Source organism: Schistocerca serialis, chromosome 1 (genome assembly GCF_023864345.2).
Source record: "Schistocerca serialis cubense isolate TAMUIC-IGC-003099 chromosome 1, iqSchSeri2.2, whole genome shotgun sequence".
In the NCBI taxonomy this organism is placed as follows: Eukaryota; Metazoa; Arthropoda; class Insecta; order Orthoptera; family Acrididae; genus Schistocerca; species Schistocerca serialis.
This window is the reverse complement of record NC_064638.1, coordinates 261,289,846-261,310,898: the sequence shown is the minus strand read 5'-3', so window position 1 is coordinate 261,310,898 and position 21,053 is coordinate 261,289,846. Positions and strand designations below refer to the sequence as shown.

At 36.3% G+C, this 21,053-nt stretch overlaps 1 protein-coding gene and 1 pseudogene across 1 annotated transcript in view; both read right to left on the bottom strand.

The window, feature by feature from the left end:
• Window positions 1–667: 667 nt before the first annotated feature.
• LOC126467286 (atrial natriuretic peptide-converting enzyme) overlaps window positions 668–21,053 on the bottom strand; it is a 264,050-nt gene continuing 243,664 nt past the window's right edge. The window contains exons 10-13 of the mRNA XM_050096450.1: window positions 20,146–20,317; window positions 18,504–18,757; window positions 2,519–2,631; window positions 668–1,877 (exon numbers count right to left, since the gene is read on the bottom strand). Coding sequence (XP_049952407.1) covers window positions 1,695–1,877; window positions 2,519–2,631; window positions 18,504–18,757; window positions 20,146–20,317 — 722 coding nt within the window. The 3' untranslated portion in view covers window positions 668–1,694. The remainder of the gene's footprint in view (window positions 1,878–2,518; window positions 2,632–18,503; window positions 18,758–20,145; window positions 20,318–21,053) is intronic.
• On the bottom strand, window positions 4,989–5,106 carry LOC126423843 (5S ribosomal RNA; annotated as a pseudogene).

Here is a 21,053-nt window from a genome sequence, read left to right as displayed (position 1 = left end):
GAGTTGGAATTTTGTGTATCTCATAGTGACAAAAACAATCAAACATGGTGTTCATCTGCTAACCCGCTCAACACTGCAGGATCTCAAATTCCATTTACTATAGCAGCATCTAAGATGAATATGGCAATGACCGTAGAAAAGCTGAGATGGCATTTTTATGAACATTATACATGTACCCATTGAAGTCTGAACCATTTCCTAATTCTACACTGTGGAAGTGGACAGATTGGTGTGCAAGTCTAGGGTTCCCATCTTCCTTGATTGTTGAGGGACAGTTGCTGTTTTTAACAATTATTCTGGTCTATTTGAGGATCAAAATATTATCGATCTTCTTATGTGACAAGACTTTCATTTTTTATTTCTTTTTAAATTAACTACCTGACCATACTGGAACTTTTCTTACAGAAGAATGGAATGTTTCCCCTGTGCTATTTCAACTAGTGCACATTTCTTTTTAGAACAATGAAATTTAGCTTCTCCCCTGAAAAATTAATTTATACATAATATCCATTTAATTGGAAACTCATAGGTGTTTTCATAAGACTAGACATTATGATGAAAAGGAATGCTCTTATAAGTCACAAGGAATAATTTACATGCAATTTTTTTTAACAAGCAACAATTCTTTTTATTTGTAATATACAATTACATAGAGTTTGATGTCACTTATGATAATTGATGAAATGAAACAAAATGTATGATGATATCATGATATAAACAATGAATTGTATTTACATGACAGACAATGGTACATATGTCAACATTTTTCAATGCTTACATAATCAAAAGTACTTTGTCTATATAAAAACATATACTGTCTTTAATTCCCTCTTCTCTCAGTTAAAATTAGATGCTGTTTACATTGAAACAATGTTATATATGTCAATATGTAACTGTAAACAAGAACAACAGTAACACCCAGAATACTGAAATGAAAATATTTGCATTCAATTTCATTACATGTACTGATCACTATTATCTTTTGTTCTTAAAGCCAACTGACAAATTTTAATGTTGGCTTTTTTTCAAATTTGACAAAAGTATTTTCTAACTTTGTGAGGTTATAAATAGTTAATTTTTCAGATCTTTGCTCTGGAGAAATGAACATGGTAAAATACATGGTTGTAGCATACTTCTGTCATGATCACAATAGACAGAATTCAGAAGATATACTTTTTACATCTGCAGCTGATAACTACTTGTTTCATTTAAAAATAATGAAAATTCATCTTGACAGTTAAAGAATGAGTAACTTCATAACAAAAGCTTTATTCTTTTAGGGTGTTGCCTATAGATTATAAATGTGGTAACAGCAGTTTTATGCCTAGTTACATAGTTTGGCTTTCATAGGCTGCAGATTATGATCAGTATTGTACACCAGTACAAACTGCATTTCCATTAAGGTTTAAATTCGGGTACGCCCCAGTACCAAATGTGTAGTACTTAAATTCTTGAGATTTTTTGCTCCTATATTCCTTCATTGGGGCTAATCTTGCTTTTAATGAGCACGGAATAGATTAACTCTTTTTTTAGCTGTAAGCTGGAAATTTTATCTAAGAAAACTTATCTGATTGTTCAGTTAATATTCACACAGTATCGTTCATGTTTTTGGAGATCTCATGTAAACTTATTTTTAAAAAAATAGCAGTCTTCTGGAAATGAAGACAGTCTTGCTGTCGATGCACCTACACAACTCACGTGACAGTCTGCATTGTTTTAAATATCCAGTCAATGTTTGAAGTAATTTTATCATATAACCGTGGTCGCTCCATTCCAGATGCAGCACATGCTATTCTCCAATTGCTTAGGCCCATAAGAATCCAACGTTTGCTGTCTGAAGACAAGCATACCATAGGGCTTCCGGCTACTTCTTCTTCCTGAAATAATGAAAAATATATGTTTACAGTGAAACAGACCGTAGGAAGATACTGCAGTTTTTCCAAAGACACCAATGAAAAATATGCACAAACTGCAACTGGAAAAAGTTTACCATAAATAGAAACAGCAAGTTAGAAATGTGACCCAAAAAATAAGAAGAATAGGAACACTAAAATTCAAGTGAGAAAAAGTATCACTTAAAAAACAATAAATGTAAAAGAATAAAAGAAGAAAAATAATAATCATAATATGTATCCAAAATCAAGAGAAGACATTAATACATACACCTGAAACATCAAGAACACTTTTTTCTCATATATGGGGTGTAAGATGTTTTCTCCAGATTGCACTGCCAACTTCCTGAGGCAGTTTATCATCAAAGAAAGAACAGAGATTGCAGATTTGCTTTTTCTGCCTCTTATTTTTTGTTCTTATAGAAGAATATGATATGACTGATGATTTTCCCAGTTGATAATTTGTTTAATAATAAAACTTATCATTTTTTAAATGCAATCTGTTTTTATTTGCTGATAATGAACGTGCCAAATGTTATATGGCAAGGATTTAAGATACATCTCCGTAATTACAACATACATAATATAGAGTTGGGAAAAAATACTGACAGGTATTAAATACTCACATTACAGTCTTTTGCAAAAGACTCTGTACAGACACTGTTAACAGTTGGAAAGCTGATGTTCATACAACGGTCCATTGGGGTAATCTTGATTTCAATTCGTTGCAGTTGTTCTCCTGCAAGTGAAAAGTTTTTAGAATGTTTTGTTACTCAGAACACTGTGGAAAAAGATGCTGTACCAATTACTTTAGATTCTGACAACTTCTTCTTTATCCATTGTATGTATATTACTGGATTTTCTTCCTGTGTATAATTTGTGCCTCTATTAGTAGTGATAAGATACAATATTTTTGTCATGCATTCAGCATATTGATGCAAAATAGAAGAGTACTCATATAGTAATTTGAAGGATATCAACACACTGTGTACAAACACTGCAAAAAATGAAACATCTTCATTTGTTGTTGTACTTCTTTAAATACTGCAACTGAAACTCTGAAACTAATTGTCAGTAATTCAGCTGTGTTATGAAAGAGGAAATGGAAAAAGTAGTAGATGTCAACTTTCCCATGGAAAAAAAAATTTCTTCATAGCTGTCCTGTTGTAGATTTAAAAGTTAAATGTCTGCATATGAAGGGAAGAATTATTTTTGTAGGTATACTGTATCATGAAAATATTTCAAATCCAGTGGATTGTTAAGCGGTGCCTGCCCTCCGTCAGGCATAAACAGCTTTCTATCAATGTGCTAAAGCCACATGTGAAAGCCATCTCAGCTGCTGTCAAGAAATGTTATTTATTTCCACAACCAGTTACTTTCAACCAACATCCTGTAACTGTAAATTGCACTATCCATTGTGGCATTATTTCTCATCTTTCTCTCTTGTATGAATTGTGAGTAGATTTTACTTCCATTTGCTGCCCCTTTAGTGATGGAAAGGGTATCAGATTTTTTTATAAATGTACTCAATGGGCAGTATTTTTCAGTACAGGTATTTCATTCATTCCAAGCAATTATCGATTCGTGAAGTCATTGCCTAGACATGAGTTGACGGTAAAATGAATCTGTTTTAGCAAACTAATAGTGTATTTCAGGCAATAAAGTTTTTGAAGTTTATTCAGAATGGGAAATGTTTAATAGTAATTGCATGCCATAATTTTGTCTGTTTAATATAAAGGTGTTTTGAATTTTATGTGCATAAAAAAAATGTGAATTTATGTGCGGCTTTTACTCTGAGACGAGTTATCACTTAGAGTGCAAAAGGTGCGCATGTACAGTTCACTGACCTGCACGGTTAATTTTATTTTTTGTGATTTTGACCCAAATGAAGACAAATCCAGTTTCATTTAGACTTTATGTGAGATAGACACATCACGTTATTACAAAAGAGTAATTTTTTAGGGAAAACTGAAACCTGCGTGCTCGATTTGAAATATGTCATACGCTAGTGCGTGATTGAGCTGTCCAGTGAATCGCGTACAATAGTTGCAAATGCACTTGGACTTAATGCACAAAGTTGGAAATTAATTTTGAGACAAGTGCTGATTTTGACAAAAATGAATCGAAAGTTTATTCAAAATATCGAGAAATGTCAATAAACTGGTGGTTTCAAAAGTTAAATTACTAACTGTTGTGTAACATCATTGATTGTCCCACACCACTTCTGAATGTGTTGTATTGTGTCTCTTCACAAGAGATCTCAAGAAGCTGGGATAAACAAGAAATAAGAAGCAGACTAAAGAAGAGGCATCGGTAAATACTTGGTGCCGCAACTTGGCGCCTGAAAACGGTATACTAACAACTTCAGGCCCAAGGCATGAACATCGACCCATTGGAAAGGATAAGTACTCACAGCTAATGTGAGATACTCGCAGGTATGAGTAGGATAGACATAGCAGAAAAGAATAGTTCTCCAGTTGGTGAAAATATATTTTGATTTTATCGTAAACAATCATCTTTGAATAGAGCACAGTTGTTCATATATGTTGTTAACAAACAAATAATTGTGTGTTGTGTTGATACTGATATTTTAACTGTGTATAAAGGTACTAGGAAAAATGTACACCTGAACAAGGAGAGCACGAGATAATGCAACCCAGAGTTTGGAAGTGGTGAGTGAGGGGAGTGAAAGTGGATATAATCCTCATGAGGAGGTAACTAAGGAACCAATTATGGACCAGCAATCACATAATTTGATTGAGGAAAATCTTAGTGAAAGAGTCCCAAATGTAATAAATGTAGGGCAGCAATCACATAATTTAAGTGATAGTAATATTATTGATGTGGAGGTGAAAGTAGAAGCAGACCTGAGTACAAGTAGAAGTAGTAATATACACACTCTGTCACCAGGCCACAAGTGGCCCATCGGGACTATCCGACCGCCGTGTCGTCCTCAGGTGAGGACGCGGATAGGAGGGGCGTGTGGTCAGCACACTGCTCTCCCGGTCGTTACGATGGTTTTCTTTGACCAGAGCCGCTACTATTCGGTCGCGTAGCTCCTCGGTTGGCATCATGAGGCTGAGTGCACCCGAAAAATGGCAACAGCACATGGCGGCCTGGATGGTCACCCATCCAAGTGCCGGCCACGCCCGACAGTGCTTAAATTTGGTGATCTGACGGGAACCAGTGTATCCACTGCGGCAAGTCCGTTGCCAAGTAGTAATATACAGGAGTCTATAAATACACCAAAGTTTCACAGGGAAGTGTGAATCTTACATCTAATGTTACAGAGCTTAAAGATGATATTATTATTAAATTCATGGCGAGTAAAATGTCAGTTAACTGAGAATATGCAACATTTAGATGAGAAGTATGGATTCCAAACTGAAAAATTCAATGCTCAAATGGAAAATATGGGTTCCCTAAATGAAAAATTTGACAAGTTTGAGTCACTTGGAAATCAAATTGTGTCACTTAAAGATGATAATAGACAATTAAATGAGAAATTTGATAACTTAAAAGAAGAGCGAGAAGAACGATTAAATACTTAATTTAATGAATTAGAAATAAAATTTTCCATGGATATGACTAACCTACACACTGAATTTATGGGTAAAATTAATGAGATGGAGAATAAATATGAAACTATTTCAAAGGGGCATAGTGATTTGTCAGATAAAATCCATAACTTTGAAAGTAGTTACTTGAAGACTAATGTGCAAATTGAGGATCTGTCGAAGATGATGTCAGAATTCGAAATAGACACTTGCAAGGGCATAGATAATTGTTTAAAGGACCAAACTAAACAATTAGATAATGATCTTTCTGAGTGGATCGAAGTTAAAAAATAAGGAAATCAAAGAGAAAGTCAATACCACTCTCGAGTTGAAACAAGCTGAGGTATTTAAGGAAAAACAGATGGGAAATGATGAACTTATCAAGTTATTTACTAGTGTGTTTCAGGCTACTAAAGATAAAGTAACTGAAGAATTACCTAAGTGGCAAAGTGAAACAAATTGTAAATTGTCAGAACAAAAATCTTCACAAAATGTATTGACTAAGACAGACTTAGGAGTAATAAACCCTGTAGTGAAGTAAAATGTAACTGTTGTGGGGATATACCCAATAAATTTAGTGACTGTTATGGAAATGAAAATGACACTTTTGTCCAAAGAGGATGCTTGTCGTCTTTAAAGGTTGAGACAAGCATATTCAAAAGCAGACAGTTTCGTAGCTTTTTGACCGAAAAAGATAACATCCATTCAAAAATTTTCATTAACAATTTTAAGTGTATTTTTCCTCGCAGTTGGTCTGAACATGATAGACTTCAATTTATTGTGTCCAAGATCACAGATGAAGCAGCACTGTGGGATGCAGAAGCGAGTGAGAATTGTAATATGTGCACAGAGTTGAGCAACTTTTCTTAGCAAAATACTGGTCGAGTAGCAAGCCAGAGAGGTGGCTACAAAAGGAGGTGTATCAACCAGAGTTTTATAGTAGTAAACGAAGTTCATTAAGACAGTATTTCGAGAAATACATTAATAAAATGAGGTGCTGGAGTGGTCCTATTTCCCACAGAGAAGTGATACATATTTTGAAAGGAAGATTACTTAGTCATATATGTGATAAACTTATAAATGTCACTGACTATGTCATGGAACAGTTTGTCTGTAGTCGATTCGATCAATATGATATTAGAAGATGCCCGAGTATGGGAGTATGGAGTAATAACCAAATGTCTACCTCAAAACATAATAATAATAATAATAATAATAATACCAATTATACTATCAACTACAGGAGTCATACCACACAATATCCACCAGTACATCAACACAATACAGCTACATCCAAACTTATATATACAACTACAGAAATCTGTAATTATTGATACATGTTCAATTACCCGAAAGTTCCTAAATGCAATGTAACATATACTGTACAGTTAAAAGGAAGTGATGCTTGATCAAGGTCCATGTCACTTTCCATTTTTGACCAGACATAACGTCTGAGAAAAGAAAGAATAATAATAATAATAATAATAAAATTATAAATGAAGAACAAAAAGGCTGATGTAAAGAGCAACTGATAATAGATGCAGAGGTGACATGTCAAGCTAAAACTAAACAAAGGTCACTACACTGTGCATACATTGATTACCAAAAAGATTTTGATAGTGTACCCCACTCATGGTTACTACAAATATTGGAAATATACAAAGTAGATCCTAAATTGATACAGTTCCTAAACATAGTATGAAAAATTGGAAAACCACACTTAATATCCAAACAAATTCAAATAATATCACATCACAGCCAATACAGATTAAGCGTGGAATATACCAAGGAGACTCATTAAGTCCTTTCTGGTTCTGCCTTGCTCTGAACCCACTATCCAACATGTTAAATAATACAAATTAGGGCTACAATATTACTGGAACATACCAACACAAAATCACACATTTGCTATACATGGATGATCTAAAACTACTGGCAGCAACAAATCAACAACTCAACCAATTACTAAAGATAACCGAAGTATTCAGCAATGATATAAATATGGCTTTTGGAATAGACAAATGTAAGAAAAATAGCATAGTCAAGGGAAAACACACTAAACAAGAAGATTATATATTGGATAACCACAGCAACTGCATAGAAGCGATGGAAAAAACAGATGCCTATAAATATCTAGGATACAGACAAAAAATAGGAATAGATAATACAAATATTAAAGAAGAACTAAAAGAAAAATATAGACAAAGACTAACAAAAATACTGAAAACAGAATTGACAGCAAGAAACAAGACAAAAGCTATAAATACTTATGCTATACCTGACCTACTCATTTGGAGTAGTGAAATGGAGTAACACAGACCTAGAAGCACTCAATACACTTACACGATCACAATGCCACAAATATAGAATACATCACATACATTCAGCAACAGGAAGATTCACATTAAGCAGAAAGGAAGGATGAATGGGATTTATCAACATAAAAAACCTACATTACGGACAGGTAGACAATTTAAGAAAATTCTTTATAGAACGAGCAGAAACTAGCAAAATACACAAAGCAATCATTCATATAAATACATTGGCTACACCACTGCAATTTCATAACCACTTCTACAACCCTATAGATCACATAACATCAACAGATACAAAGAAAGTAAATTGGAAAAAGAAAACACTACATGGCAAGCACCCGTATCATCTAACACAGCCACACATCGATCGAGATGCATCCAACACATGGCTAAGAAAAGGCAATGTATACAGTGAGACGGAAGGATTCATGATTGCAATACAGAAGCAAACAATAAACACCAGATATTACAGCAAGCATATTATTAAAGATCCCAATACCACAACAGATAAATGCAGACTTTGCAAACAACAAATAGAAACAGTAGATCACATCACAAATGGATGTACAATACTAGCAAATACAGAATACCCTAAAAATAATACATCAACAACTTGCCATACAACATAAACTAATAAAACAACACGTTCCCACATACAAGTATGCACCACAAAATGTACTGGAGAATGATGAATACAAATTATACTGGAACAGAACCATTATAACAGATAAAACACCACATAACAAACCTGACATCATACTCACCAATAAAAAGAAGAAATTAACACAACTAATCGAAATATCCGTACCCAATACAACAAATATACAGAAGAAAACAGAAGAAAAAATTGAAAAATACATCCAACTGGCTGAGGAAGTCAAGGACATGTGGCATCAGGATAAAGTTGACATTATACCAATTATACTATCAACTACAGGAGTCATACCACACAATATCCACCAGTACATCAACGCAATACAGCTACATCCAAACGTATATACACAACTACAGAAATCTGTAATTATTGATACATGTTCAATTACCCGAAAGTTCCTAAATGCAATGTAACATATACCGTACAGTTAAAAGGGAGTCACGCTTGATCAAGGTCCACGTCACTTTCCATTTTTGACCAGACATAACGTCTGAGAAAAGAAATAATAATAATAATAATAATAATAATAATAATATTAACAATAATGACAACCGAGATGGAAATACTAAACCTATATTACACAAAGGAGGACAAGCGACATCTTATGGCTATAGTAAAGCCAATAATAATATAAACGTAACACCTATTATACTAAAGAAACCTATGGAAATAATAATAATCAGGTGAATCAGATTAGTATAGGAAAACCAAATCGTAAATGCAGATATAATGATTCAAATAACCAGTGTGGTAATTCACGCAAATGTGATATATACCCAGAAGACAATCCTGATAGTATACAACCTTGGAAAGACCCTTTGACACCTGAAGTTTGGTGGGTAGATACAAATGTAACTCAACAAGCACAACAACCACAACGACCGATACCACTCGGTAACAGAGCAATAAAGTTGCAAACATCTACCAAATTCCAACCGTACTGTATTTATTGTTGAAGTACATGAACCACCGAATATGACATCTACAGAAAGATTAAACTAAAACTGGTCACCAAAAGCCTTCCTAGGATGACTGGAGATGATGAGGAGGGAAGGCATAATTTTAAAGTGAATGTACTGAGGTATAATGATGATTTGGACCTAAGGGAGGAACTGACTGAAGAAACACCTTACATTTCGAATAAAAGTGGATGAATTTTGCAGGCAGTAGTTCAAGCAGTAATAAATGGTATTGGTGCTGAAATTGTGATTGGTACTGCTGCAACCACTAGCGTAATGAGGCAGGATTGTTTTAAACAAATTAATTGAGGAGCGAAAGTGCTTACATTTCCTGTTACTGGATGTACTGTATCCGGAGAATTTAGCAAGTGCAAAAGGTCTCAAAGCAGGCATGAGTCAACATTATGATGCGGGGGGCGGGGGGGCTTCAATAGAAAGTACCTTCTTAATTGTTTCACGAATGACCGTATCATGTGTTTGGGGTTTAGATTTTTTGTGTGATGCTGGAGGAATCCTTTGAGGAATCTACATGTGTGACCTATGTTAAAGAAACTTGCCAGTGATTTCGTAACAGAGTTTGGAAAACCGAAGATGATATTGACAGACAATGCTGCCTATTACACCAACAGAATCTGAAGAGAGACTATGAAGGAATACAATATTAAACACTTGCCTCATACTTCTACAGGACATTTGCCTAACCAAGTGATGTATGGCAAGAATGATTCTCAAGACTGGCTAAAGGAATGTCCACAAATTGATGAAGACAATCTCACTGAAGAGGACATTTCGAAGAAAATTTACTTAAATCTATAACATCAAGCTCAATTATGAAAGGTAAAATTCAATAAAAATGTGAGGAAGGTAATAACCTATGCTGTTGGAGAAGAAATATTGTTGAGAGACCATCCAAAGGCCTCGATAAAGAAAAAGTTAAATAAGAAATAGTAGTATTCATATACTGGACCATACAGAATAATGTGGATTCCCCATGAAGGAAGTTATATACTTGCTGATTGTGATTCTGATGTGATAAAAGGTTTATTCCACCACACAGAGATAAAGAAATATTATCAATGAGAAAATATGTACCATTTATGAAGAGAAAATAAAGGAAAAGAGAATGAGAAGAGTATTTACTAACAGGACACTGATATTACACTTGAGCCACAGGATGAGCTACAAGATGTATTATTTTGTTCATTATTTTATATATAGTTAAGAAGATTATTTTATTAAATTATTATTAAATATAATGTATGTGTTATGGCAAACATATCATGATAATATAATTTAAGAAGATTAAAATGATAAAGTTCACAGAAATGAATTTCTGAAAAGAAGCAGTTAATAGATTGAAGAACAAGAGAAAGCAAGATTAACTGACTTCAAGATAACTGGTTAACTTTAAAAGAATGCTATGCTAGAGGCGTAAGTTTTTATGTTTATGAATTGTTGAAGGAATTTTATATGTATTAATGGTAGAAATTATATTTCATGTATGTGTAATAGACACAATCAAAGCTAAAGGAAATATGAGAAAGGAATGAAAAGGAAGCTGATGTAACTGTCTAATCGACATTATAATCTGGAAAACATAATAAGAAGAAAATCTTGTGCTGAAGACAATGAAAGCGTGATACAAAACATACAAAAATAATTATTTGAATTTCATGATAAACTGATAACCATTATGGTAAGGGAAATGGATACAAATCACATGAAGGTACGATGGTAAGAAGATGGAAAGACTATTAGCTAATAAAACTGAGGACAATTATGTGATGGAACGAACTTCAGTATTGAATGACGATGTATAAGGTGGGGGGAGGGTGGAGGTTGAGGGGGGGGAGGGGGGGGGAAGCACCAAAACAAACACAGGTGAACAATACTCACAGTATTTATGATGAAGATGCAAATCTGCACAATAAGGGAAAAATGCACAAACAAATCCATAGCACACTTTTTCTAACAATAAACCAACACTTGAAACCTTTTAAACACAGCAGTATATCACGATGCACACATCGATGAGAATATTGCCAAACTTCAGTAAGCAATGAAGGAGACAACAGATGCTGTAATCCAAATTTCAAAGAAATAATCTTTATTAAACAAATAAACACATTTGCCAAATAACTGGAAGAATTACGCATTCACTTCGTTTTTCTGTTGATGAAACCCAACACTGTACACGGCAAGTTTGAAGAGCAAGAAAGAAGAAGATGACTGAGCCGACTACAGCTGCATGCACGGCTCGGTGGAGGTCACAGTTCTATCAATTTTTTTTTTTTTTTTTAACTGGCTGCAATCCCTGCCTTGTGCAGCCAGTTGAAAGAGCTTCTCACCAGATAGTGAAGTGCATCATGTCAAAAAGTGAAATTCGAACAAATTCATTGACTTTTGGAGATTCATTTAAATGAGCAATTTCTGTTAGGCCCCCATATACAATTACTCATGTAAAATGTGGTGTAAAGTGTATGTTACAACTTGTGGTTTGAATCTTGGGATGGCTGAATTAAGGTATAACAGCACAGTACGCAACCCTAGCGTGCTCCAGTGAATCCTGTAATGTCTTTGATCTTATCGTGACATTACAGATTGAGGGGCAGTGTAGCGAAGCAAGGGGTACCAAATTTGTTATAAAAGTCAGTAAATTACTCAACGGACAGTATTTTTCAGTACAGGTATTTCGTTCATTCCAAGCAAAGTATCGATTCGTGATGTCACTGTCTAGACACGAGTTGACTGTAATCTGAATCCGTTTTAGCAAACTAATAGTTTCTTTCAGGCGATAAAATGTTACTGATTTTCAAATACAAGTTCTTGAAGTTTATTCAGAACAGAAAATGTTTAATAGTAATTGCAAGCCATAATTTATCTGTTTAATATAAAGGTGTTTTGAATTTTGTGTGCATGAAAAAGTGTGAGTTTATGTGTGGCTTTTACTCTGAGACGAGTTATCACTTAGAGTGCAAAACGTGGGCGTGTACAGTTTGTTGACCTGCACAGTTAATTTTATTTTTTGTTATTTTGACCCAAATGGAGACAAATCTAGTTTCATTTAGACATTATGTGAGATATATACATCATGTTATTACAAAAGATTCATTTAGCCCATTAGGGAAAACTGAAACCTGCGCGCTTGATTTGAAATATGTTACATGCTAGTGCATGATCAAGCTGTCCAATGAACTGTGTACAATAGTTGCAAACATTCTTGGACTTAAAGCACAAAGTTGGAAATTCATTTTGAGACAAGTGCTGATTTTGACAAAAATGAACCGAAAGTTTATTCAAAATTTCAAGAAATGCCAATAAACTGGCAGTTTCAAAAGTTAAATTACTAACTGTTGTGTAACTTCATTGATTGTCCCAGACCACTAATGAATGTGTTGTACTGTCTCTCTTCACAAGAGATCTCAAGAAGCTGGATAAACAAGAAACAAGAAGGAGACTGAAGAAGAGGCATCGGTAAGCCTCTATTATCTTTGTATGTCATTTTCTTCTTGCTTTAGTGCTTGAAGAAGGAACCTTTTGTCTGTAACAACTGAAACTCATCAGCCAGTTCATTGTTTTTGTTGGAGTTGATCCAAGTGATAGGCCCCAACCTTTCTGGTGTAATGAGCTGCCCAGTGTCAAATCAGCAGAATGACATCATAGACGGAGAAGTGCCCATCAATCCAATGGCCAGGTGCTATGGAGCAAGATAGCCTACTCGGGACACAAAGACAATTACTGAGTATGCTGATGCTGTGTGATATGCCAGACACCACCTTCAAAAATTGAAGTTGAGACACTTTATAGCAGTGGCAGTGTGTCTGGAATAGCTTACGGGATGGGAAAGCAGGGGTGAATGATGTAATCATAGCCTAACAGCTGCAGCTGGGCACTCCAGCCTGTTATAATTGATGGGCCGGAGTGCTGCTGTGGGGGAAAACACTAGCCAGCCTGACTCAAATGTATACAACCTAATTTAGAACTCTCAGATGTTCATTGTGCACAATCGTATCCAGTTGAGTACAATATGCCCAGTGAAGCAGTCTGTGCCAGCCAATAACTCAAGACTTGAGACCACTGACAACACAAGATGAAGCAGCCAGCTGCCATTCATGGACTTTACTACTAGTAGCTGCAGCTTGTGCCTGAGGTAACCTGTATGCAGTCAACTTGGCAACTTTGCATTGGTGTGTTACGTCCGGGTGACTTCCTGCTGCTAACGACCTCCTTCTTAGTGTGCTGTGGGTTCAAATCTGGACACCTAGCTGTCCAGCTACACTGTTGTTGTTCTCTGGCCTCTGCAAACCTATGTCATTGCTGACCATTGCCCAGGGCATGGACACATCATTGTCTTGAGTCATGCCATGCTTTGCAGTAAAACACCATCCACCCAGTGTATCATACACTGTGGCTATGAAGTGGCTGAGTAGCAAGGATCTGTCTCAGTCATCTGTGGCCAGTACTTTAACAGAGGACAACATCCTCTCCAGCTATGATTTCATCCCTGTAACTGTCATAAATAGAAACGTTCTTCACCAGGGATGTTTCATGGAAGTCTGCCTTACAATTCAAGTTGCCACCACCTCACCTCCACAGCCCACATCAAGTAATGGAAATAGTACTCCATCCTGACTGGCCAGTAACTAATTCTCACACCACAGTAAGGGCCACTTCCTGACTGCTACATTCTAGTGTCAGAAGTTTTTCAACTTCAGTGGCTGCCATTTGTGGAAAGTACACTCCAGTGGAAAGAGAGGAGAAAGAAATTAATAGTTTGTGTTTTAGACATGTAAAGTAGCTGCAGAAATTAAAGAGAATAGTGTGGCTTTATCAGCTCTAATATCTTGTGGAAATGTAAGCCTGAATTAGCTGTAGGGCCAGACAGAGTATTACTATGGGCTGTACTGAAGTAAATGAGGGTGTAAGTAACATAGGTGATATAATGTAGGTGCAGTAGTGTCTACCCTGCTGGGCGATAATGGGCTGAGGAGACTGGACGAGATGTGCAGGGAAGTACATGTGCCAATGGTTTTCTTTTCTTTTCCCCTACACAGAGTGTAACTGCAGATGGTAAGTTTGTTGTGGGTTTAGTGGAGGATGCACAGGAAGATATAGATGATCTTATTTATGTTCAAAATGTTGTAGATACTGATGTGATACAGATGCATTTATTTATGAAGGACAGAGATTCATCAACACCTGTGATGGTGCCATCTCCTCGGAAGGGAGGAAGAGAAGAAAGAGCAAACACAGATACATGGCTAGTGATCAGGCTGACAAGGCTCAACCCCTTCAGGAATGTGTGCCTGGTGATCAGGAAACATGTAAAGTTGATAATACTTGCTACATTATAGGCACTGAGTGTAAGAGAAGATATTGTGTGTTTGTTCTTTCACAGTGCACCATTTAACTCAGGGAGACATTGTTTCAGCTGAGAGACAGCTGCCAATGACATATTGTGCACAATGTTCTCCTGTCATGAGGGACAAACCCACTAAGCTGTGGACAAAACCATTAAGATTCAGTTTATGTGATAAAGTGCCACAGGGGTGAGAAAAGGTACAACAAAATATAACATTGCAAGAAGAATCTGTAATTAGCTTTAAAGTAAAGGGAATAATTGGAACTATTAACCAATATCTATGTATCGTTGTATCATATAAGGATTTTGTATGAGAATAGTTTTAAGATCATGTTTTCTCAGAAAATATAAGCAAAACTTTTGTCACAAAGACAAAACTCATGATTATGTACTGTAATAGTGAGTTCAGAAACCACCTGAAAAATAAGCATAAATACTGAACATGAGAAATCAGTTGAGTGGAACATTTTGCTGTTAAATCATTCTTAAGTGTAGAAAGTTTCATAATTTTATTTTTCTCGTTTGTTACTTGTTGATTCAAAATAAGACTTAAATGAGTAGGTAGGCAATGGACCATGTAGTTTACACTAAATTAATGTAAAGAAAAGTGGAGAATATTGTTCTTTTTCTGTCTGCCCATGGAACAGTGTTAAGATATATGGCATCCATAAATGTAAACAGGTTCCAGTCAAGAGACTCTGTATCTTCAAGGGAGGGAGGAATGTTATGGCAGAACCTAGTCTGATGTAACGAACTAACCAGTGTTGATGTAGCAGAATGATGTTAAGGGGAGAAGCACCTGTCAGCTCAAAGGACAGGCACTATGGAGCAAGAGGGCATTTTCAGAATACAAGAACGTTTATTCAGTATGCTGACACTGGAGACTATGCCAGGCACTCTGAAAGTTGAAGTTGGGGCACCTTACAGCTGTAGCAGGGCATTTGTAAGAGCTGTTTGGACAAGGAAACAGAACAAATGAAGTTATCATTGCATAATGTTACAGATGGTTGCTCCAGCCTGTTATAATTTCCCGGCTAAAGTGCTCTGCCACGAGAGAAAACACTATTCTGCATGAGCTACTTCTGTGTCACTCGTTGGGAGATTTCTTGCTGCCAGCAACCATCTTTCTGATTTGCTGCAGGTTCGAGTCTGGGAAATCTAGCTACTCAGCTGCACTGTCACTGTTTTCCTGCCTGTACAGGCCTACATTATTGCTGACCACTGCTCAGGGCAAGCACACATCATTGTCTTCAGTCATGCCAGGTGCTGCAGTTTAAGCACCATCTATTCCAATGTATTGTAAACTGTGGTCAGGAAGCAGCCAAGGAGTGAGGAGCCGCCTTTGTCATGTCACAGAGGACAACAGCCTTCTCTCCCTCTATGATTCCATCCCTGTACCAGTCAAGGATAAAAGGCTTTATTAACCAGGGATGTTTTAGTGATGATCCCCTATACATCTCCAGTCACCACCACCAACCCATGTCCAGGTGAGGAAAAGGCAGTCTATCCTGGCTTGCCAGCGGCTGATTTCCCCTCCCCCCCCCCCCTCCCTCCCTCCACCCACCCACCATACAGGTCATGTCTTGACACCTACCTAGGTATTATTAAGTGAATGTAGATTTTTAGATAGTTTATAGTTATGATCATTGTATTAAACTTTCATCTTTCTTTCTTTTTTGTAGTATTTATCCCGTCTAGTTTGGGATCTGCTTCCCAGGAAATGGCAAATTTTATTTCATTGTTTAACTCTGTAGCTCTTGTGAGCAGTGTAAACTTTGTTCCATGTGTTGTTGCATTTTAATTGTATCAGTATGTATTCTCTGAGGTAGAATTTGTGGAGCAGCCCGACATTTGCCTAAATGAGCATGGTAAACCACTGAAAAACCACACACATTTTGGCCAGTGTACTAGCCCAAGTGCATTCGATACAGGACTGCCTCACTTCCCTGAGTCGCAAGCTGGCATGCTGCAAGTTACACTACATGAGCAGGTGGGTAGGTCATAGTATCAAACTAGTGTAATGTCATACTTTTTTATCAAAAGTTGTTAAGTCCAGAACTCTGTACCCTTCTGATTTTCATTATTTCTCTCACCCCACCCCACACACATACACTTTTACAGCTATACATCTCATGTTTGGAAGTATTAAGTGGCCTATTCCTATATCTCCGACATCAATGAATTCCCAATGCTTATTGCATTTTCTTGTTAGCATCTACTGAAAAAATCTTTTAGTTTTGAAGTGCTCAAAATTCAGCCTCACACCCTGCAACTGACTATACACTGAGCATTTTAGGGCAATTTTGTTTATTGTAAATGAATTCTACATTGATGATAATATGATGGAACTAAAAGCTGGCACTATAGTCTTTAGATAAGCCCTATTTATGAAGAACAAAAACAGCAATAATCATGACTAAGATACTGGACAAATTATGATTACAGCTGATTTCAGTGTTTGGTTTAGTTTAAAAGATAATTTGTTTTCACTGTATTTGTGTATTTCAACATGTCTTATGTACTGCACTTTCACGTTCCCTTCTCTTCGGGTCATATGTTGCTTTTATCTGTCTGTTTCCACAGCTGTAATTATTTATTTATTTATTTATTTATTTTTGCCTCTACCAATCTAGTTTAGTATTAGAATCCTCTGTTACATTATTCTTATTTATATGTCTCACTGGAAAGTACCTTTTGGATGAGTTCCTAGAAGTTGTCAATGTTGGATTGATTTACCAAGGTTTGTGAAATAACACACAGAGTAACAGCAAATGCGAAAGTTGTCCATAGAATTTTCATTTGTTGCCTGTTTAAGGTACTCAACATTGTAGTTACTACATGAGAATATGTAAGATGTAAGCACATCATTAATGGAAGTGTGCAACTAGCAACTAACAGTAAAGGCAAAACTAAATCCTCTGAAGGCTTAATCATTTGCTCATATAGTGTTTTGTCAGAAAAAAACTGCAGTGGTTTGATATGACAAAAAGGTGTCCTTGTAGTTTTTTATTAAGGTTGCATCTTCAGTGCTATCAAAACACCTAGAATGACATTCTACAGTGTAAACCATACTCCATCACTCTGGTGCATGTGGTAGATTTCCACTGCTAAAATGGCATCATCATACTTTTGAAAGGTATGACAGTATCAGACCTGATGTAATACTACTAGCACCTCTTGACACCAATATTATTTTCAGTAGGGCTGAAGTTTGCAGATGGAATTCAAAGATAGGATTATTTGTGGTTAAAAAATTTGTGATTCCATTTTTCTTTAGAATGTTTCCTACTGATTTTAATATTTTTTCTGTCTGTGCGATACTTACAGCCATTTTATCTATTCCTATTCATATTAAGTAACAAAAAGTCTTCAGACAACACTCACTCTATGTGTGTGAACCCACTGCTTAACTTCTTTCACTACTCTCCACTCTCTTGAAACAGGATTTTAAGATATTATTGTGTGCTATTGATTTTCCTGATTGGTTACTGTTTCACGTATTGCACAAACAGTTAAAATCAACTATTTGTACTTATTTTATGAATCATCTTTTCACAGCTGCCAACTGCTCTCTGTTTCACAAGTTTACATGTTGACTGTCATGTTTACTGCTTTCCATTATTTACTGATATAATTTCACTTCATTTAAAATATTTGCTTGACTAATGTTTCAGAGAATACTTTTTAATAATGATGATTACATCTTTATTAGCTATCATATGTTGCTGTCTTTGACGGAACACAAAGCAAAAAGATAACTTACGGTTCTTTGCCCATCCAAGAGTGTTGCAGTACGTTGTATTAGCATAGGGTAGCAAAGTACTGCCTTCATTAGGCAGACATATTGGCTTAACAAAGTCTGACATATTTATTGCTTCTGCAAGTTTCACCATAGCTACTGAGCTCCCTTCCACTGGAGACTTCATCATGCCCACTATTGGTTGCTCCTGTTGCCAAGGTGTAGATGCAGACAGACGAATGCTTCCTAGCCGTACAGTCCACTGTGCCTTTGCCTGCCTGTGAAACAATTTTCTCAGCATGAGATGAAAAATGCAATAAATAAAAGTAATATGTAAGAACAGAGAAAATTCATTTCAGCCACTATCTCGATAACAGCAATTCAGACATAGTTAGCTTCACCAATACACTGTTGGAAAAAAAAAAAAAATGGTGCATGTGGAAAGATGACATCAATTTTGATCCAATAATGGCGTGTACCATCAGGGAGTAGTAGATCTACTGATAATGGTTTCAACATTGTCTGCCAATAGATAGTGTAGTGGCATAGCTACCGGAGTGTCATTTGTGTCTACCCTTTAATAGGGGATGCTCACAATCAGAATGCTCAGTGTGATGCAAATGTGTGAAGCAAGCAGGCAATCATGCCAAGGAGATGCATTATGCTTTCTGCATTGAACAGAGTGAGTTTGAAAGGAGTCAAATTGTGGCTTTCTGAGTGGTAGGATCATCCTTTCAGAGAACCGCCACATAGGTAGACAAGGTTCTGAATCTCCACACAGCTCAGACACCCGTCAGGACCATCATATCATAAGGGCATCAGTGGAAGTTCGTACAGCTACTACAGTACAGATAAGAGAGCTTATGAGCCCAGACTTGTCAACAAGAAGTGTTGTGAAATGTTTATTAACAGTGGGACTATGGACATGCACACACCTAGCCTGTCTTTCACTCACACCCCAGCATTAATGTGCACAGTCTGACAAGTGCTGTCAGAAAATCACTTGGAAGAGATGGAATGGCTTGTTGTGGTCTTCACCAATGAAAGTAGATTCTGACACACACGTGTGATGGCCATTGGCAGGTACGACTTAGACCTGGTGAATGCTGTCTTTTACACACACACACACACACACACACACACACACACACACACACATTTACAGTGCATAAAACAGTGTTCTCTACAAGACGTACAGCAGTTTCCCTTGGTAGTAAGGTTTCCAATTGAGCAAATGTGGGGTATGATGAGATGAGAAGTGACTTGTGTGACTTGTAAACCAACAACTCATACAGAACTACGTGAACAGGTCAAGCAGGCATGGCATAATGTATCACGGGACAATATTCACCATCTGTATGATTTACTGAATGCCAGAGTCAGCAGCTGCATTGCCGCCCATGGAGCTACATCATGTACTAATACAGATGTTTCAGCACGGGTCGATACCTGGTACTTCAGATTGCCTGTGCTGTTGATCTCTAAATGTAATCATTTCATTCGCGGTTGCAACAATAAATCTTGAGTGAATTAGGAACCTCCAAAAAGAAGTACAATATTTCTTTCTGGCGCTGTATATACCCCATGTAATCTTCTCTAGAGGTTTAATATTACTACCAGTAAAATTTATTTCTCTACTGTGCAATACATTATCTGGGTGACATACCCCTGGAAACAGGATGTAGTTGTCAGCACCCACAGTGGAGACACAAGTGTCCCATCACAGACATGGACTCCATCCTTAAGAAGTGCAGCATGCCAAGGCCAGTCACCGTGAGCTGCTGTCTTACTCAGACCATCAATGCCATAAGTTCCTCTTGCTGGTTGGGTCCCACAGTCTAGAAAGAAAAAGAAGTTTCATGGTACTCGTAATCTTTTACAAGTCGTTATCATAACACTAAGATTAAATTGTTAACAATTACCTTGATCTGATGCAGCTCATGCAATGATGATAACACTATAGGGGCAAATCTGTCCTGGGTGGGTGTTACAGTAAAGTAAATACAACAGAAATGTCTTTGAAACAGGAATATATCATAGCTGTTTTTAAAAATATATTTTCTTGAGTAAATCAACTGGTATGTGTGACTTTAGATACTTAGCAGGAATGCACTTTGTGAATCAGAAAAATACAACAATTTTGCATTAAATTTTGAGAATGATTGTTGCAACTATCTCTAAGAGAGAAGGCCCTAAGATTTGGGAAAATAAGTGAAGATGTACATTTTAATTAATCATTATAGACTAAAATACATTAACCTAATGAAATATTATAATATTATATTATTGCTAACATGAGTTATGTAGTAATCAAAACAATAGTTTTAAGAGTCCCTGTGAGTGACTTGTCCATCAGCATGTCCTTAGATACTCTTAAACTGCAGTAAATTATCCAGAAGACTGTTTATATGCAACAACTAGTTTTTCTAAACTATGTAGCTACATGTCTGATTCCTTTCTATACTAACATTCCAACTTTAAAGCTATGAAATCTTTGTAGAGGCTGTTTGTTATAATCATCCGTGCAACAAAAATGGATTTGTTTAGCATAATGACTCCATATCAATATTATTC